This window comes from Haliotis cracherodii, unplaced genomic scaffold (assembly GCF_022045235.1).
Source record: "Haliotis cracherodii isolate W230 unplaced genomic scaffold, xgHalCrac1.p SCAF_3, whole genome shotgun sequence".
Taxonomy (NCBI): domain Eukaryota; kingdom Metazoa; phylum Mollusca; class Gastropoda; order Lepetellida; family Haliotidae; genus Haliotis; species Haliotis cracherodii.
The window spans coordinates 26,959,334-26,981,253 of NW_027266286.1; the positions used below are offsets into that span (position 1 = coordinate 26,959,334).

The 21,920-nt window shown below is 39.7% G+C and overlaps 1 protein-coding gene across 1 annotated transcript in view; it reads left to right on the plus strand.

Moving 5' to 3' along the window:
* Window positions 1-21,920, plus strand: part of LOC139476113 (zinc finger C3H1 domain-containing protein-like) — a 100,742-nt gene that overhangs the window by 17,019 nt on the left and 61,803 nt on the right. Inside the window, exons 12-21 of the mRNA XM_071259370.1 lie at window positions 474-650; window positions 1,226-1,717; window positions 2,402-2,503; window positions 2,954-3,066; window positions 4,618-4,749; window positions 5,049-5,167; window positions 5,616-5,717; window positions 6,535-6,645; window positions 6,754-6,928; window positions 14,728-14,914. Coding sequence (XP_071115471.1) covers window positions 474-650; window positions 1,226-1,717; window positions 2,402-2,503; window positions 2,954-3,066; window positions 4,618-4,749; window positions 5,049-5,167; window positions 5,616-5,717; window positions 6,535-6,645; window positions 6,754-6,928; window positions 14,728-14,914 — 1,710 coding nt within the window. The remainder of the gene's footprint in view (window positions 1-473; window positions 651-1,225; window positions 1,718-2,401; window positions 2,504-2,953; window positions 3,067-4,617; window positions 4,750-5,048; window positions 5,168-5,615; window positions 5,718-6,534; window positions 6,646-6,753; window positions 6,929-14,727; window positions 14,915-21,920) is intronic.

Sequence of the window (21,920 nt, forward strand, 5' to 3'; positions counted from 1 at the left end):
GGGTTATGTGACTTTTCAAGTATTCATGATTAGGCAGTGGTGTCACCATATGGTTTAAGGATTTTAGTCTGCAAATTTAGCCAAAAGCCCATAACCTATTGAGTATAATTCTGTTCGTTCCAGTAAGCTCAGAAATATTACTCTGTATAGTAACACAAAAATCAACTGAAATATATGCCAAGAGCCAAATTCCTCATATGGGTGCAATGTTTGAAGCCTATTTTTGTGTTCATTGTAATATGGTTTGAAAAGTAATGCGAACCGTTAACAGCAGAGCATATATCCAACTCACTCATTAGAGTGCACTGGTATGACTTGTTGCAAACGTCACCAGGGGCTTCTTTGCTATCAAATGTAACAGTGTGACAATAGACTGGATTTGACAGCATGCAGCATAGCTTATGTTTCTCAGTGGAACTGTGAAATACCATTTTCCCTGTGTGCTCATGACGATTGTGTTTTCTTCGGAATAGGCTAAAAGTGTAAAGGATCGACTGTTGGATAAAAAAGAGAAGTTCAAGGAAGCTGAACAGAATGTATTTAACCTTGGAAAAGCATTTTATGGACCCAACTATAAACCAAGAGTGGTCACTGTGGAAACAGGAGACAAGAAGAAGGGAGATAATCTGTCTGTAACTGTTTTCAATGAGGTGAGTTTGTTGATAGACAGCACCAAACGGCAGTGGCCATCTCCAATAGCTGTTCAGACTATTGAACCTAGTGGTTTATTTGTGTTTTAGGTGAAGTAGATTTGGAAGGCACAGTGGCTACATCTTGTGCTGATTTCAATGTCTGGTACTCAACTCTTGGTAAACAGGGTTGATAGTCAGGCACAATGTACTGTTTGTGGCTCCAAAATTATTTTCAGGGTGAAACATAGTCAAACATAGTTAAACATAGTCAAACATAGTCAAACATAGTCAAACATAGTCAAATACCTCAAGAAATACACTACTAGTTAATTTAAGGAATTTTTTGGGTGTGTTTTTAGTACATTTGAGGAGTCATATGTTGAATAAAAAAAATGTTGTCTCCAGGAACATGAAATCTATTTGTTGTGGCTTGAGGCAGTCTGACAAATTGCTTATATCCTCAGATATGGGAATTAGGAAATTGAGGTCTCAGTCGTTTGAATTCTGTATTTGATGATTCTGTTCAGCATGTTCAGAGCTTTATGATATGAGTAGATTTATAACTACATTAACTGATTGTATCTGTTTGTCAGATGTCTGTTAAAAAGAAAAAGATCACTACAGCAACAAAAGAAAACGCACCCCCAACAAAACCACCTCCAACAAAACCACCTCAGAAGAAACCTGCCGAGTTTATTGCCAAAGAGAAAGAGAGGTTGAAAAAACTGGAAAAGGAGTATGCAGAGAAGATCCGGCGTCTGAAGGAAGCTCAGGGTATATCTGTAGTCAAGGACCAGGAACCTAAAGCTAAGTCTCCCGTGTTAAAGAAGACAAAAACGGAACATTTGACACAAGATCTTGAAAAAATTCGTCTGGATTCCGAGGATGTACCTGATATTGTTGACAATAAACCCAGGAGACGTTCACTGGTCGAACTGAATCCCAGCAATAAACCAAACATACCTTTGTCTTCCACTGAGAAAGATATCAAAATTCTGAATGGAGAAAAGTGCAAAGAAGACCCACAAAGGCCAGCATTTGTTATGCCGACTGGGCAGCAGTTGGCAAACCTGAGGAAGCTGCAGGTAGGTTGTATGTTGTACCTGCTGCGTAGATTGCAGGAGTGTAGGAATCTCATTGCCTGATTAGCATTCTTCTTTTGTCAGGTCCACCATGCCCATGCTTGTGGTTTTCTCCCGAGATAAATGTCAAAGACCTGCATCGGGGGCACGGGTGGGCCAGTCGTCTAAGGCACCGTGATTCGCTGTACAGAGTTGCGTCCCTTGGGCACGCCAGAAGCCTATGATTGTGGGTTGGAATCCCGGTTCGCCCTGATTATGTTTCTAGGTTTGTCAGCACCATACCCGTGCTCGTGGGTTTCACCGAAGCGGTAAACGTCTGAGACCTGCATCACTTTGGGCTTTCCTCCCACATTAAGCTGACACGCTGCAATATAACTGGAGGATATATAAGATTCAAAAAGGAATTCTTCATCTGGCAGTTGAATTATTTCCTCCGATGGTAAAGTTTCTCATTAGTCATGTTTAGGGAGGATAATTGGATAATTGGAATGATCACTGCTGTGAATATGATGGATTGTAGGAATATGTTAGATATGTGGTCTTGAAATATTTATGAGCTGATCATACTGATGTTTGATGTACCCCAATGAATGATACACATACTGATAATGTGAAGGTACAAGCATGTATCTCATGGCCTAATTCAGTGTACCTTATATCATGGATATCATTACCCTTCATTGTCAGAATGAGAAGATGGAGAGGATATTAAAAATCCAGAAATCCACGACAACAAGTTGGTGCCGACGTGTCGGGGCATACACAGCACTCATGGCACAGCTGAAGGAGGTATGTGAAGAACTACTTTAATAGTATAGTAAACGTGTAGTGCTGCATGATACAATGATAATAGTGTTAGAAATTAAGGCCCTTTATTTTTTAATAGTTTGTTTAAAATACTCAGCCAACATAAAAATCTAAAATTAAAGAATCAAAAGATGGCTTTTGACAATTTTAAGGCCAAATTTGACTTTTAGGTGTCCCAGGATAGTTTTTTCGATATGATTTGTATTTGCTTTGGAGGTTAAAACCTTTACGAGTAACAAAGTGATGGCTTCTGAAACTACTACTAAATTGATGGCTGCTGATATTGAATGTTTTATGCATGTCATTTTTGTAGTAAGAAAATGACTTTGAATTTATCTGCATGATTTTTCCAGTATTCTACTTTTGAAGTTTCTGTTTCCTATGATTGCCCATTTTGGATATGGTTTAAACATCATCGTCCTCTCCTTGCAGATACCGAAGCTGAAGATTTCTAAGAAGGGAAGTGCCAAATCAAATGGTGACAACAAGAACAGGCAGATTGATCTCACCTACAAAAGTCCCCTACTGTCTTTCAGAGCGTATAGGTAAGAGGCAGCAGCCATAATGTAGGGTTCCCCCAGTAAGTCCCTAGTGGAATAAGTTTGTCCCCAGTACACCATCCTCATCAGTGACAATGTAGGGTTCCCTCAGTAAGTCCCTAGTGGACTAAGTTTGTCCCCAGTACTCTATCCTCATCAGTCACAATGTAGGGTTCCCTCAGTAAGTCCCTAGTGGAATAAGATGGTCCCCAGTACACCATCCTTGTCAGTGACAATGTAGGTTTCCCTCAGTAAGTCCTAGTGGAAGAAGTTGGTCCCCAGTACTCCATCCTCATCAGTGACAATGTAGGGTTCCCTCAGTAAGTCCCTCGTTGAAGAAGTTGGTCCCCAGTACATCATCCTCGTCAGTGACAATGTAGGGTTCCCTCAGTAAGTCCCTAGTTGAATAAGTTGGTCCCCAGTACACCATCCTTGTCAGTCACAATGTAGGGTTCCCTCAGTAAGTCCCTCGTTGAAGAAGTTGGTCCCCAGTACACCATCCTTGTCAGTCACAATGTAGGGTTCCCTCAGTAAGTCCCTAGTTGAAGAAGTTGGTCCCCAGTACACCATCCTTGTCAGTCACAATGTAGGGTTCCCTCAGTAAGTCCCTAGTTGAAGAAGTTGGTCCCCAGTACACCATCCTTGTCAGTCACAATGAAGGGTTCCCTCAGTAAGTCCCTAGTTGAAGAAGTTGGTCCCCAGTACACCATCCTCGTCAGTCACAATGTAGGGTTCCCTCAGTAAGTCCCTAGTTGAATAAGCTGGTCCCCAGTACACCATCCTCATCAATGACAATGTAGGGTTCCCTCAGTAAGTCCCTAGTTGAAGAAGTTGGTCCCCAGTACACCATCCTTGCCAGTGACAATGTAGGGTTCCCTCAGTAAGTCCCTCGTTGAAGAAGTTGGTCCCCAGTACTCTATCCTCATCAGTGACAATGTAGGGTTCCCTCAGTAAGTCCCTAGTTGAATAAGCTGGTCCCCAGTACACCATCCTCATCAGTGACAATGTAGGGTTCCCTCAGTAATTCCCTCGTTGAAGAAGTTGGTCCCCAGTACACCATCCTTGCCAGTGACAATCTAGGGTTCTCTCAGTAAGTCCCTAATTGAAGAAGTTGGTCCCCAGTACACCATCCTCGTCAGTCACAATGTAGGGTTCCCTCAGTAAGTCCCTAGTTGAAGAAGTTGGTCCCCAGTACACCATCCTTGCCAGTGACAATCTAGGGTTCCCTCAGTAAGTCCCTAGTGGAAGAAGTTGGTCCCCAGTACACCATCCTTGCCAATGACAATCTAGGGTTCCCTCAGTAAGTCCCTAATTGAAGAAGTTGGTCCCCAGTACACCATCCTCGTCAGTCACAATGTAGGGTTCCCTCAGTAAGTTCCTAGTGGAAGAAGGTGTAGGACTGTGATATGGTGTATTCATCAAGTAAGGGGACAAGGCAAGACATAGTGTCTGTGTGCAGGTACTTTGGGACAATCAGGACCAAATCCAACGAAACTATATCCTCCATCACACACTCGGAGCAGATCATTGTCTGATTGTGTGTTGTTTCGTTTCCAGGTTCAGTCCATACTACAGGACCAAATCCAACAAAACCATATCCTCCATCACATACTCCAACAAGATCAACCCAAGGAAGATCTTGTGTACCTATGATCTCCATGGCCGCTGTAACGATGACAAGTGTACTGGGTGAGTATTGGGTGTGTGGTGCAATGAGCATTGGCAGGACATACTGGGTTTTGTTTTTGCGTAATAATTTAGTATATGTAGTTGGATATATTGGATGTCCTGAATAAATTACGTGTATTGTATGTCATAAATACATCATGAATAAGGCTTTCATGGATACATTCCAAGTATCGGGTGTCATTCATACATTATAAGTATTGGGTGTCATGGATACATTATGTGTATTATGTAGACTTGATTCTACATATTTGAACATAGTAAAATGAACAGTTTATCATTGTGTCTGTTTCTTCACTCAGCCAACACGAGCGAGACTTCAAGTTGTCAGAACGAGAGGTGCTTGTGGATTTGTTGTCCTACTGTCCCAAACTGGCCGGGGTCAAGAACACTTCTTCACAAGACTGTTCCAAGTCTATAGGTAAATTCATGTTACGGAAACGGATTCTAGTTGAGCACAAATAACTTTGTCTGTCTAAGTCTTTGACATTTTGACTCCATAATGTTAAGACCACCTCTGTGGTCTAGTGTGTGGAACATCTGCCTGGAGGGTATAATGTTGGTGGCTTGATCTAGGTCCGGATGAAAAAAACAAAAACGCACTCATTCAATCATTCACTCACTCACTCATGCACGCACACCTCTCTCTTTCTCTCTGTGTCACTCTCTGTGTCTGTCTGTCTCTTTCTCTCTCGATCAATTTACAACAACATTCATTCACTCACTTGCCTGCCTGACTCACTCATTGAGGCATGTAGAAAACACTGTAATTAGCTATTATTATATTATTATTATGTGAGTAAACATGATGTTATTGAACTGAATTATGGCTTATAAAACTGAAACACCACCTGTTCTGTTTACCTCAGGTACTTACATAGATAATCTAGTCCGTCAACACGAGGGTCAGATGACCTCTGATCAGTTGTGTCTCCTGCTTGCATCCAGAGTCACAGAAGAAGCCAACAAAAGTAGGTGTCTCCTACAACCTTCTCCCCCAACTCTCCACCTAGTCCTGCCTTGTGGGTCTTTTGTTGGTTCCATGCTCACTTGTAGTCATCATGTTTAATAAGGCAGAGGGATTAAAATAACCATGCATATCTGATGGTGCTTTGGTCTGAGGGGCTGTAATCTATTGTACAGAGTTGCTACTTTCTCTGTACACACAGATTGTGGGACCCAAATTTTTATTTATCCTGTTAGCAATCCCAGGGACCCGTTCCACAAAGTAATCCTAGCACTAAGGTGATCGTATCTCCCACACCCTAACATAGACTTATGACTGTTCTAGTGGTATCATTGCATTGTAGACAAGTTCCTGGTCTGTCAGTACTATCCTATCGTCACATGTTTTACCAAAGTAGAAAATGTCCTGAGCCTTATATCATGCTGATTTGTTGTGTTAAAACAAAATGTATGTTCAAAACGTCATTCCACCCAACTCATTCACTATAACTATAAGATCTAATAAATGGTACAGTTTTACTCCAGAATAGCATGAAACTTTTCACTTCCTTATGATGGTAATATCACTGTGCTTATGGATGGTTGTGTGACGTTTTCTGCCATATGTGTTGGCGCGGTCGGGTAACCTAGTGGTTAAAGCATTCGCTCGTCACGCCAAAGACCCGGGTTCAATTCCCGACATGGGTACTATGTGTGAAGCCCATTTCTGGTGTCCCCTGCCTTGATATTGCAGTAATATTTCTAAAAGTGGTGTAAAACCATACTCACTCACTGCCATGTGTATCAATGTTCAATGTCTTATAGCTATTGTCTCTTTTACAGACCGTCCACATACCATGTTCTTTGATCCTCGGATATGGAAACCTGCCCAGGACCAACCAGAGAGACAGGAAACAGTGTCAGAGTTCAAGGGCAAAGGGTCAAGGTCGTTAGGTAAATTGGATAAGAGTATTCCTTGAACAAATTGTTTCTTGAGTAACAGATAAATCATCGTTATCAAATCCTTGTTTCAATTTTACTAACATAATATATAATTTTCAGAATTTCTGAACAATCCAAGTCCACCTGACCGAGACAACATCTTGTGTGACGAGGATGTACGCTACTATGGTGGCAATAACACTGAAATCCAAACAATGGAGACGGCTGTGATGGAGAACCCTCAGGATGTTCAGTTGTGGCTGAAACTGGCCCAGAGGAAGCTGGGAGCAGACAAGTGAGTACCTTGTATGGCACATGTGTTTGTTTGTTTGTTTGTTTAACACCACACTCAGCAATATTCCAGCTATATGATGGCAGTCAGTAAAAAAGAGTTGAGTCTGGACCAGGCAATCCAGTGATTGACATCCGAGCGTCGATCTACGTAGTTGGGAGACGATGACATGCATCAACCAAGTCACCGAGCTAGATGACCTTGTATTGCACTTGTCAACAGCATTTCTATTAGTTGATGTTTGTTTATTGCTTGGTGTAAAGATTTGCCTCATCCCCATTTCACAAATATTGAATAAAATAAAAATACATTAAAAACAGTATTGTTTCTTCCTGAAGAGTCTTACACATTATGTTTAGTAATAACAAGAGGAATTTGCAAAAGGAATGAATTCTTTGATTTGATGGTCAAGAATCCGGAGGCACGGGGGACCCAGTCATCTAAGGCACGACCATTTGTTTTCAGTCAGTTTGTGGGATTTCACTTTCAAAATTTAAGTAGTAGATTTGATTCGAGTCCCTTACTGTGAGAAAAGTCTGAGAGTCATTATGTACCTCGATCACGTTAAATAAATAAGGGAGCCAAGATTACAAAACAATTTTGTCTGTTTGAGTTTCAAATTATTCTGATTGTTTCTAGGTATGGTTGGCACCTTACCTGTGTAATTGTTTGTTTCGTCAAAGAAAATTATGACAAGTGCCTTTTGTTACATCAACATATGAAAGGAGGCCATGTATAACTCACTAAATTGAAATGTGCCTTACTTTGTGCAAGAACCTTTTGGTAAATTCTACCATTACCTGACATTTAAGCAGTTTGTGGAGAAGATGGTTGCAAGGCTATTGCCAATGTTGAGAATCTTGTCAAGCTAGAAACATTGCTGTTTGTGAGTTGTAATCAATATCATTGGTCAGACTCAGAGCACTTGCTGGCATAGCTCTCCCTGGAGGCAGGCCATGGTTTGATATTTGGTTGAGAATGGAACAACAATTCACACTGGTCGTATGTATTCATGTATTCAGATTAGTCTTCTTGTCCCCCGCCGCGCGAAAGCGTGAAGCGGGGGATATAGTATTCACGACTGTCCGTACGTCCCACCTGTTTGTTGCCGCGATATCTCAAGAACTAAACACTGGATTGTCTTCATATTTGGAACTATGGTGTATATACAGACTCCGCAGACACCAGTCGGTTTTGGTGACCTTGACCTCATTTTCAAGGTCACAGCAGGCAAATCTGCTTTTGGAGTTGGAAAATGGTGTTGCCGCGATATCGACAGTAAACTACGGTTATAACGAACTGACCAATATAACAAACTTATTTTTTAGCCTCGGTCGTGTCTTGCATATATGCCGTATAGATGCTTATAACAAACTACAGTTATTACAAACTAAAAATAAAGGTCCCTTTGAGTTCGTTATAGCCGTAGTTTACTGTAATAACAAACAACCCAAGGGCACTTTGTTTGGTATCCGAGCTAAATCACTGCATCTCCAGAGTTTCTGGGTCAGAATAGGCCTCCAGTCCCTAATATTTCTGTTGATTGATCGGTTTCAGTTTCTTACCAAGGAATCGACCCTGAATTCTGTAATTTCTTCTTATGACTGGTTAATTTGTTCATTTATATGAAATTATGTGTGAGGACCAAATTGAGGATAACAGGTATTAAAACACTGAACTCTGATAAGGGACCAGTTCATGGTAATGTAGGGTAAAAAGCCTAATAACTAGTTGATATGTTTGTGTTGCAGATTATGGTATTTTTATGATTTTGATAAAATATTTATTGTTATTTTTATGATGGATACAGAATAATAATGCTCCAGATTTCTGTTCCTGTCCTCATACATCCTGTTCTCAATGGTTTTGTTTCCGGGATATAGCTGAAATATTGATGATTGCAGCGTAAAACAATAAACAAACGAAACAAACACCTTTCATAGTATTAAGAACAACTTTGTTGCCCTTTTGGTGATTATATTTTTATCTTCTAATTTATATTATATACCCAAAACATTGAATATTTGTCATAGGAAAATATAGCTTTAAATGCACATTGCCCGCAATTGAAATTGTATGATTTGTACATGTAAAGTTTTCAAAAGACTGAAGAACCATTTGAAGAAGAATTTCTTTTTTTTAACAACTCAATAATAGCACCCTTTGAAAAGACTTGTTTCCATCCTCACCTGCTTATATGATCAAATCTATGAGACATAGATGTCGTCATCCCACTCTTGTAGAGAAAGGCTGTCTGCTTTTAAACCATTGTTCTCACCATCTTGGTTGTGTTCTTGGTGGGTGTGTAGCATTGCTCTATTATTTTACATATGCCTAGAAACACAACTAGAATTCTCTATGTCTGCTCCAGCTCCCATGACATGGCAAACAATGCAACAATTGACTTATTCCTGTCTTCAAGTTAATTGTTTTAATCCTCTGTGCATATGTGCCATAGCCGCTTCATTTGGTATCAGCACAGAAATGCAACCCAAGATTCATCTGCCTGCTTGAGATTTTAACATCAGGAAAAAATCTCCAGCTTGTGGGTTCTTCCTGTTTTTTGGCTTAACTGTTATCATTCATATCCTTAACTAAACACAGAAAAGTGGCAAGGTCAGGGCTTTGCGTCTAAATAAAACACCTCGGATGTGTTAGGTCGATGACAGCTAGTCGTGTGATGTGTGTGGATCGACCATCATTTGCATGGTATTTTTACCTAACGGGATCACAGTAGGAACTGTGTTTGATCCTGAGACCAGAATGTTGTCCGTCTTGCTCTGGGTTTACTGACTTATGTTAGCAGCTGAAAAAGATTTGTTGATGTGGTAACTTATCAGATGCAGTGACAGGACGGATAAATGCCTATTGTATAATGCATTGTTGTTTGACATCGTGTTTATGGCATGTTTTCCTGATCACTGGAAGATATGTCTTCAATGCTATTGTGTTGAAGATGGCTTTTCCTGTTTTCAATGGGAAGCGTATGTTTGTTTTCCCAATACGCAGTGCACACGCCTCATTGCATTAGAACTCAAACACGATCACACCGTCCTGTCTGCATACTGCATAGTGGAGAAAAGCTTTGCAAATGGAAATCATAACCAGTGTTCGAAATAAATATTGTCGAGTTGTCCTTGACATTGTAACATTCATGGTAGAGTGAGTGAGGCAGTATTCCAGCAATATCATAGTAGGGGACACCAGAAATGGGCTTTAGACATTGTACTCATCTCGGGAATAGAACCTTGGTCTTTGGTGTGACAAGCAAATGCTTTGGCCACTTGGCTGTCACACCAACCCCTTTCTGTTAGAAGTTAAATTTTGGGACCCCTATATTCAAATATTATAACAGCAAAATGCTAGAATCCCTGATCCCTGTAATTTCTGACACTGATAATAATTTGCGAGTAAAGTGATGAAAACATTAAACTTCTTAAAGGTTTGAAGACTGTAGAAAACTGAAGAGTGTACAAAGAGCTTAGATGAGACTAATTGATTTTTGTGAAATCTAAACATTTTTCAGTTACATGTATTATCATTCTGCCTGGCTGAAAGAAGTTCTTGTTTGACTCTCTGCAACCATTTTTCCTGTTTGGTAGTGAAAACAAATACATGCTAAGAAAGTAACTTTCATCACCTTTTTAGTTTTCATAAATGTATGGTCTAGTTCCCATTTGTCTTGTCTTGGGGAGGAGATTGCAATACGGGAGGTTGATAATAGAGCTGGTACCACTTTAAATTCTTCCCTCCTCATGCTGTGGTGGAAGGTAATTCAACAAAAACAAGGAAAATGCTGATGAAACTGGTGTCAGTGTTGTCTCTGTGTTTATAATACATCTGATACCTTGTGCTCTATCACCTAACGTGGGAAGTCGTGTACAAACAACAATAGTTGCGGTGATTCACCCTCATGCTGTTCCTTGACAGACTCCATGAAGGCTATCGGAAGGCTCCAGGAGTTGTTGCTGTTAAATTCCATGTCGTCTGGGAATCCTGTTATACTTCTTGAGATGTTTAAAGTTCACCGAGATCTTTCTGTGGTCCTGTTTTTGTTCCTGTTTTCAACAATGGACCATCTTGACTTTAAAAAATCACTTGAATTAACAATGGCGGAAAGCATGAAGTCATTTCAGGGGGAACAACTCCTGTTTGACACAGATTTCTTTTGGCAGTGATGTGGAATTAATGCTCTGCAGCTGTAGAGAAACTCTATATGTGTATCTTTCTTTTTCATCAGACTATCCCAATACCATTTTTTTCTTCTCATTGATATTCTTTCCTATCCAATGTACATTAACAAAGGAAATGCAGAAGACTGACGTTAAGGGAAGACGAATGTAAATATCCCCGGTTAACTTTAGAATTGTTAGATAGAACTTGGTCGTTTAAATAGTTGTTTTTCAGTTCATTCTATTTAGCCTTCCTTGATGCTTACTAAACACGCTAGAGAGACGTCTCAAGTTATTTTAGACAGAATCTAATTTCTAAGAAAATTTTGGTTGTGTGTCTTGTCTGTCAATTAAAACAAAAAGCTGCCTAAACCCATCATTCTTGTCAAAGATTGACATGGTCCACACATGCAGCAAATCAATTCCTCCACAAACCTGCTATATTGTTTTTTGTCATTTCAGCCAAGGCAATTAAAAACCTTTTTCATGGGAAATATATCTTGTTGAGAATAAATCTGAGTTCTATTTTTCCCCTAATGAAAATGTTATAGCTTGTGAATCTTTTGATGATATGCAAGCTTTTTGCCCTACCTTGTCTGTTGCTCTCAATCTAGTGGTTCATTAGCTTCCTCATCAGGCACGACTAGCTGCTAGATACTTATTTTTTTATTCGAGGGAATTATTGCCGTGATAATTGCTGTTTGCTAAGTTGGTCATGCAATATGTAGATAATATGTTTATAATTATCCCCCGCCCAATGAAGTTGGCGGGCGACACAGAAACTGGCTCCCTCCCTCCGTCCGTCTGTACGTCCGTGAGTCCGTCACGTTTCGTCTCCGGAGCATAACTCATAAACCGTTCAATATTTTTTCATGAAACTTTGCAGGTCTGTCAGGTACATGCTGAACTGGTGCCTTTTGCTATTGAGAAATTTCAGAAATATTTATTTTTTACGTTTCCATGGCAACAAGATGGACTCTTAGGTTCCAAACTCATCTCTTTTTTTACAATTTCCATGACAAGTTCCACCTCGGTAAAAAAAGGTTTAGGGTTTGTTTAGATTTAATTATGTCATAAATTCTGCAACAAGGGCGGGGGATATAGCCACGTTAGTGGCAAACTCTTGTTCATTATGTATTAATCTTCAAGCATGTCAAGCCAGACATGCTTTTCTTGTTATATAGATGAGCTAGCCTATCCTTCATTATAAGTAAATGAGATAAACAAATTTAAAGTATATCTGTTTGATTATCTGGTTGTTTTTTTTTATATATATTTTTTTTTCTTCTTCTCAGGAAATTAACCTTAAATCAACAGTAAGATTTTTAATATTTACTTTTCCCCCACCTGGAAGCAGGATATTGACCATTAAAATATGCACCAAATAAAATAAATGACAAATAAGAAAAATATAAATATTTGGAACAAGAAAGTAATTTGTTTGGACTTAATTTGGGAAAACAAAATGTTTAGGAAGCTGCCTAATTAATGTCAAAATCTTGCTATGCCAGAAAGGAAACAAGTATGTAGTTTGAAGGACATATGCTGTTTTAGCTCTGTTGATAAGCATTGAGTAGTGCCATAGAAATTAAGGGGGATCCTGTTGTCCATGAGGTTTTTAGCTGAAGTATTTGAATCTAAGGACCCCTTAAATCTCACATTTTTATCCCCGCCACAAAGTGTTCTTCCATCTGTCCATCTGTCCTTCCATTCATCCGGTTCTCAAAGCATACAATTTTTCTCAAAAACTATTTAAGTCAGAGAAATGAAATTTTGCACACTGTTGTTACTGGTCATGATCTCAAATGAGTTCGAGAATTGATGTTGTAAATTCAAATTTTTACAGAGTTATGGCCCTTGTTTGTGATTTTCACCTTGGTGCATACTACCAGAAATGGGGACAAGTTTTCTAAGAAACTACTGAAGTTACATGAATGAAAGTTGTCATGCTTATCTAAGAGATACTTGTCAAGACTGAGTTCGAAAATTGGTCCCGTCAGTTAATTGTTTACAGAGTTACGGCCTTCGATCCATGTTGTTTGTGCAATGGGGGCACGTTTTCTCAGAAACAACTGAAGTTATCTAAGAGATACGTATCAAGAGTTATTTTGTCCTGGGAAAGGGCATTTTGTGTGTATTAATTTCACATTAAATACTTTTTTCTGATGACCAAAAGCTGCCCAAGTGCCTATCTCTTATTAAGGCTTTATGGGGCCCTTTTTTATAGTTCATGTTCACTTCTTTGTGAACAAACAGACTTCTTATGTGCCTCATGGCGGGAGTAATGCTGTTTTCTTGTTTATAATTGGGTTATGACAAGGACTTGAATTTCACTCTCAATATCGACAACTGATTTGGGGGGATGTTGGAAGATGGCTATTACCACGGTAACTGTTCCATAATGAGACGATCAGGAATGAAATCAACCTTTGACATTGTTTTCATTGATACAACATGGTTTGACAACATTGATATGGTTCAAATTTGGATTCTTACATCAGGTGTGAAATAGTCCAGTCGGGTCCAGATATGACGATTGAAAGTGTTTGATGTATTACAATATGTGGGTCAGAATAGGTCCCAAGCTTGTTGTTTAAGTTGGGAAATGAGGAATGGGTGGCAGCAATGTATGACCCACATGATTGTATTTTATGTTGCCCAAACGATGTGGATCATTGCTCACTGACTGCCTCCGTAGTATAGTGGTAGAGAGTCCGCCTGGAAAGTGGAAGATCCTGGTTCGATTCCGGCTGGGGGCATGGGTGGTCCAGTCATCTAAGGTGCCGCAATGTGCTGTGCAGAGTTGTGTCCCTTGGGCATGCCAGAAACCTGATTGTAGGTTCAAATCCCGGTTCGCCCCGATTATGTTTCTAGGTTTGACAGCACCATACCTGTGCTTGTGGGTTTCACTGAAGTGGTAAACGTCTTAGACCTGTATCACTTGGGGCTTTCCTCCCACATTAAGCTGACTCGCCGCGATATAACTGGAATACTGTTAAAAGTGGCGTTAAACCAAACTCACTCACTCACTCACTCGATTCCCGGCTGCGTCATTCAAAAGACGTTAAAAAGGGGTAAAATAAGGACTGGTCGGCTCAGGGTCAGTATAGTGTGTCTGAATGGGGTATTCATGATAAACTGCGGCAGCAATTTTCTAGCAATCGGTATTAGTCAGAATGAGTACAAGCAGCCATGTTGCTATACAAGTGCAATAATCTTGAATGTGCAGTGTTAAAACAACATACACTCACTAACTCACTCAGCTGTGGGGATTAGGATGTAAATATGCTGTGGATCTCTTGACTGAATAAATGAAACATATCTGATTGAAACACCCTGTAGATACAGGGTTAAAATAGTTCCCCAGCAAGAAACCTGTGCTGGTTGTGAGACTAAATGGATCAGGTGGTCAGTCTTGGTGAATTGGTTCATTGTGTGTCACAGGTTTCCCAAGGCCTGAAGCACATAAAATCAAGTACTGGTTTGTCTGGTCCAAACTTGATTATTTTCAAACCGCCATCATTTATTTGGAATATTGCAGAGTGTAGCACTAAACAATAAATAAACAAAACAACAGGACCCAATATCCAATGTTACTTCTTTCTAAAGCAGTTTTATTTTCTGTTGCAGCTCTTCAGAAGCCAATTTGGACCAGGCCCTGAACGTTTTGGCACGTGGACTGGAGTCAAACAAGGACAGTGCGGTGTTGTGGCACCGATACCTGTCTCTGTATCAGTACCATCGGGATGCTGGAGACCTCCCACAACTCTGCCAGATGGCTCTGCAGCATGCTCCCTCATACCAAATATGGCAATTGGTAAGTACTTGAGGAAAACTTCATGTCATATGTTTTATTTAACCTTGTGAATATGAATGTTGTGGTACCTTAGAATGGTATGTCTTCCTACTTGTCTGGTAGGGTAGTGAAGTGGCTGAAGCGTTGGCTCACCCTGTCAAAGACTTGGAGTTTGATTTCCTCAAGGTACAGTGTCTTGGAGATGTTGGAATGTTTCTGAGCTCACTTGCTGATGGCCCTTACTTGCTACAAGGCATTTGGGATTTTCTAAATCTGTGACAGGTCTTTAGATGGGGAGCACTAATGGTGGGACTTGACTCGCCATAGGATCTCTGGACAGTGTTAATCCCAGTACCTCCTAACTGTCCTGAGAACTAACTGCAGTTGCTGTAAGTGGCTGCAGTTTGTGGCTTTTGACCCTGTTCAACAACTATCCAAGACTGTGACAGCAATCATACTGTGACATATATTTATAGTAGTCATTGCACTAAGATGCACAGATTGGGCCAGGATCCTTTGGTCGTGGGTTTAATCCCAAATTGACACTGATTATGTTTCCAGGTTTGTCAGCACTGACCTTTCTCATGGTTTCTATTGCATCACTTTTGGCTCTCCTTGCACATCATTCTGATATGCCATCACATAACTGTAAGACTACTTACTCAACCACTCAACCTCCCACTTTACCGCACAGCGACACACTTACTCACTCACCCACTTACCACACACCAACCCACTCACCCACCCACTCACTCACTCACTGACCAACTCACTCAACCATACACTGACCCACACTCACTCACTCACCCACCGACCCACCCACTCACTCACTCACCCACCGACCCACCCACTCACTCACTCACTCACTGACCCACTGACCCACTCACTCATCCATCTTACCACACACCGGCCCACTCACTAACTCACTGACTCACTGACCCACCCACTCAACCACCCACTTTACCACTCACTCAAGTCACATGTCAGTTGTTGCCATCAGCTCCCAGTCAGGATGATTTGCCGACCCATGACTACCTAACTCTTCTGCTAATTTCCTCCACTGATGAGATGCTATGCTCCCACTTTGCTTTGACTTGACAGGTGGTCTGTTCAACATAAATAAACCAATAATACAAAAACACCTTTCGGAAGAACTGATCTGTTGTTTTGTAATCATGTACAGGGAGATTTGCCAATGATAAACATAGTTAATCGGCAGGTTTTATTTTGTTATTTATTTTGGGAGCATTTGACATTCATTTATTACATTACTTATTGCATAGTTGGCTGTTGGCTCAATCTTGTTTCACATAACAAAAAAAAGGTTTATCTTTATGTTGGTGTGGCATAGCTGTTGTGAAATTTCACGATTTATGTGGAACCAACAGACCACCAAATTAATGCTTGTTTATATATTGTCCAATCAGATAACAATTCAAAACACATATATCATCTCTGGTAAAGAGGAACACTTTGAAATAACTTTCACCTCTTCAAAGAGTCTTGAAAAAAGTCAGCAGTGTGAATGTAAATCCAGTGGTGATGGACAGAGCACATGGCCATGCCATGAAAACTAATTGGTGTGTAAATAGTGGATGAGAAGTTACATGGGAGCAGTGGGAACTTCATGGCTTGGCTATCAGCTGCAGTGTCAGATCAGGTTGTTCCGATAAACTGTCTTGTGCTCCTTTGTCGGGCTCCACACTCTAAAACAACATGCCAGGGAGTGCTTCACTCCCCAGACACTTCCATATGGGGAGATAACTCACTGATTATGCTTGCATCTTTCATCTTCATCTGGTGATGACAGTACCTACATTGGATCTTCCTTCCCTGATACCATGTATCAAGTTCATATTTATTTATCTTGTCACCACTTTGATGTAATAAATCAGGTTACAACATAAATCATATTTTCTCAGTACTTCCTGTTTTCTATCTTTATCCTCCTGCTTTGAAAAAAACCCAACAGAAAATAAAGATGCTGCTGTCACTTGAAGTTCATTAGAGTTTATATTTTTGGGGGTAAAAATTAGCTTTTAGGAAATTTGGTTGTTATGCTATTCAGTGGATGTAATATGTGCTTGAGTTTTTATGTCAGAGCTGTGTAACTTTTACATTGTTGATCTACCGGAGAAGTATGCTTACATAAGCCAACAAATTGTGTTGATGTGTATGTTATGATCATGATGGTGATGTAGTAGACATTGGAGTTGCTCTTCAGGTCAGATTGGAGTTGTCTCCCCTTGGCCACTATCTTCACTGACCATCTTAGTTCATTCAAATAGAGAGGTCATTAGATTAATGTTTGTTTGCTGCCTCAGGGCCTTAACAGTTGCAATTCTTCAACTGATACAATCAGCTGATACCAAACATGAATAAATAGACAATAAACTGAAGGTGAGGACATCACTTTTAAAGATGATAATTTGTCATATTGTACCCCTGAGGCTAGAGGTCCTATTTCCTTCACAGTTTTATTCCCAGTAATCTTTAACTTGTCATTTTTTTTGCAACATTTGATTTGATCTGTGATACTGGGTTTATTTTATTTCAACAAATCCTTGTGTGTTGTTTACTTGGGTTGTCGTGGTCGATGAGGCTTGGAAGTTTTGCTGATTAATATGACACTCAATACACTGGTGCTGCCAGAGATTGTCATATCACGCCAATTAATATGATTAATCTTTCCTTTACCCCTGTAAAACTGATGCCAAAAAAGATAGTGGAAAATTGAGTTTTTTGTTCCTTTTTGAGATAAAGGCCCTATGTAAACTGCCAACAGTAACATTATCTCAAATCATGAAATTTTATCTGCAACCAGAAGAAGTGTGTTGTTCTAATTGAAGTTCTTTTTAGACATATTAAGCCAACGTTTATCCTATTATGTCAGTTTCTTTGAAAGCACATACCCAAAAAAATCTTTTAAATGATATTTTTCTTTTTCTTGAAAACCCAACTGGGCTCAAAGAAGTGCATCCAGAATCATTCATCATTTTCTGAATCAAGTCTTGAAGTAGTTTCTGGAAACAGGAGTTAGCCAGATGGTTACTGCACTAGCTTGTCACCCAGAAGGTTGGGTTTGATTCTCTATATGAATACAGATTCAATAGTTGGTCAGCTGGTGTCATGGGGCAGTGGGGTAGCTGAGACCCAGGTTCTATTCTCGTCTATGGTTAAATGTGTAAAGCCTGTTCACAATATGGCCAAAAGTAACTTTAAACCTTTTTCTATAACTCACACTTACTTTGTTGTGTTGGTCGCCTCTGCAATGGTTTCTGTAAAATTTACTTTTCTCCTGTTAGTGGCATGAACTTAAGCACTCGTCAGGCTTTTACAGGACACTAGCTATTGAGAATGGACACGGATAATGTGCATGAGTTCCATGAGACTATAAAAGCTTGTCTGTTCGAATCATTAAAACTTAATGTAAAAAATTATTTTGAAACATGTAGTTTAAATTTAACTGATATTTCTTTTCTGATAAAAAACAAAGTTCAGTCCAATTCCAATGTTTTTGTGACAAACAAGGAAGCCACCAAACTATTCAGCTTTATCAGATCATGCTTTTGATTAAAATCAAAATTAAAATTATAATTATTGAAAGTCATCAGTCGTGTGCCAGGTGTGGTCACTCTGAAGACATCAACAAGGTTGCAGTGATCACCCTCAGACCTCTATTTTCTTGCCTGAGACCCCCAAAGTTATTCCAAAGAGTCCCCAGGCCTGATACATGGCTGGACCCAGGTAAAGCCCTGCTCGTTCACTCCATGTCAAACAATGACAGTCTCCTGGTGGTTTGTAATGGAATTGTAAATAAAGAGCTGTCTGCGGTGGAATCCTCCTAGGACTTTCTCCCCATGCTGACATCCCCTCGTCTGTACATCAACAGTTTGTCAAGACCGCCCCCTACACCACACATGTCCAGCCCTGTAAAAAAGTTAAATCCGGAGTATAAAGTTTTCATTGAGTGTTGTCCCGGACCTCACAGCCAGTATTTGAAAATAATCTGCAGCAGCATGCAGTCAGCAGTATGGCAGCCATATGCTGACAGTGATGACTGGAAAGTGAGCTGTTCCTTTGTGATGGAACATTTACCTCGTAATGCTGTTTGGAGTAGGGATCAGTAAGTGAGTGAAAAGTTAACGTCGCATTGGCATTATTTCAACCATGTAGCAACGAGAGCAAATTTATGGGAGTACTGAATAAACAGTTGTTTACAAACACTCAAAAATATGAGTGGGGTAGCCTAGTGGTTAAAGCGTTCGCTCATCATGTCGAAGCCCATTTCTGGTATCCCCCGCAGTGATATTACTGGAATTATTGCTTAAAGTGGTAAAAAAATCATACTCACTCACTCATTAAAGTGTGAACTGGGGTGGTCGGATAGCCTAGTGGTTAAAACGTTAGCTTGTCACACCGAAGACCTGGGTTCGATTCTTGACATGTGTAAAATGTGTCAAAGTCATTTCTGGTGTCCCCCCGCAGTTATATTACTGGAATATTGCTTAAAGTGGTGTACAAACCATACACACTCACTCACTCACTCACTCACTCAAGTGTGAATTAAGCCTGTTCTCTACCGCTCTGTCCCTCTTTGTCAATTTTTGACCTGCCAGGCTGCTTATTACAGTGACTACAGTATTGATGTTTTGATGTTATGGTGTAATATGATCGAACTTGACTTTGTTTTGCAGTTGGTTGAGGTAAATGTATAGTTGTTGTAACACTCCCTGCTTGCTCTCACAAGTCCTGGTGTGTCTGGGACTAGTTCTTACATGCTGTAGTGAAACAGTTTACAGATTGCTGACAAAAAACACCATTACCCGACTTGATCTGGAAGGATGAATCACTGGCCTAAATTTGTAATGAAAACTGTGAAAATGTCAGAGAAACCACTTGCTGGTACTGATGGATAGTGTTATACCATGCCCGACTTTTCCAACTCTGTTTAATTAGATGTTTAGTATTCCTTGAAAATATCACTTGAATTCAGATTTAAAAAATGTGTGTTTATTTTTAGAAAGCATGTCTTGTTCCATGTTTGTCTCACTTTTAGTTTGTTTTTAGAATATGATTTTTCATAGCTCTGTGGCTGTTTGGTCATTGAGTTCTGTAACACCAAGATTCCTTGGTCCAAAAAGGACAGTTGTGGGGTGCACCTCTGCCTCGTGAATTGCAGCAGGTTAGATGCCTGTACCACCTACGTCACTTGTCAGTTGTGGTTGTTTGATCTTGACACTGGTACCATTGTTTCATCCTTTTAAAAACAGTTCAGTGAGTAAAATTGATGTTTTGTATATTTTCAACATGATGAGGCTTTTTTATTGTGATATATCTTTAGTGTTGCAGGCTACAATATCATTAGTTTATTTTTTATTAGATCACCTTTCTGAAAGTCTAATTCAGTAAGTGAGCTTTTGTCGTAGCCTGTTTGACCAGTGTGTGTTATCTGGCATCTGACGTGTGTTGTAAACATGTCTCCTGAGAAACAACCATCTTCCCGAGGCAAGAGAGTTAACTGACTTGTAGTCCAGTTTCCACCCTTGCCAAACTAGGCTGGTATTATGGAGTTACATTTTGGCTGGATTAACGAGTCTATGCATAGTCCAATCAAAATCGCGCACCAAAATCGAAATCCGGTTCGTAAACTGTCATGCAGAGTTCGGTCGATTGCAGGATTTGCAAAGAATGTGCATCGCCAACTCGTTGTCAACAGATATTTCCCAAATCTTTTCATGTTTTTAATCAAGGTGCTCACGTTATTTGATGTACTTCACGAAGTAAGAACAGTTTTATCACAAAATAGATCTTGATGGTCGATCAGATCGTCTTGACTGGGCGCCACCATTTTGTTTGAAGCAAATGCAAGTGATACGAGATGTGGAATCTGTTTGGTCCATATGGGAGAGGCATAGAATGGACATGGCTTGTAACAGCCACTGGTGGTGCTACGATTGAGCCCAGGAACTCCAGCCTAGTTTGGCAAAGGTGGAAACTGGACTTTTATAGTCATTTAACTCTCTTGCCTCGGGAAGATGAGAAACAACTTGACCAATAAAGTTGAAACTTCACATGCTTCTTTTCCTCTGAAATTGCCACACATAGGAGCTAAACATTGGCATGTATGTTTCTTCTTGTGATGACAATTTTTGTTCAAAATATTAGATTTAGTGTCCATTTTTCGACTGTATTGGTGTGGAAAATATTGCAGTATTGATGCTAACAAGAAATCTCTCTTTGTTGACAACAGAAACTTATGACATATATAGGTGAGCTACATTGCTGTGGCACTTATCCTCATAATTTCTTCACTTACACCGTAGATTGTTTGGGCCAGTGTATGTGCTGAGACATGACAGTTTATGTGTTTTAGTGATCACTGATATTGAAATAAGCTTGTGAATATATCATTCACATAAACATTTTTGCTATGAAGTATTTCTAAGGTTGTAGTAAAGTATTTGTCCACTTAAGCCAGCTTACATCATATTCAAAAATACACAAATAATCCAAAATGCCCAGTGCAATTTTAGACTGCTTGAAGATTTATCACAGGGCAATGAGTATGTGACTTTGAAGCATTAAATGTTTCCAGATGACATAAATGTGAAGTGTGTATTTCCGTGTATTAAGTAAATTAGAGAGGTGCTTACATGTAGTTGGAGATTTGATCAGACAGGTCTAAGCTCAGACTGTATGAGATCGGGAATCTAATCTCATTATCGCCACACATGTTCAAGTGCTGTAATCAAGTATGGCTTTTATGACATTCAATTCAAGAAACACGGACCAACATCAAAAGCAGAATATTCCGTAAGTTATCCAAAATAGATGCAATGTTTGTTTTCAGGTCCATATTTTTTGTTCATGTTCTTGAATTGCTTTCAGAAATATGTATTTAAATGTATGGCACTTTGATCTCTGTAGTGTTATCTTCGATCAGGTTCGATGCTGTATGCAAGTTAAATTAAATTATTTATTGCAGTCATGGTGTGATTAGATAAAGTTTTTATATGAAATATAA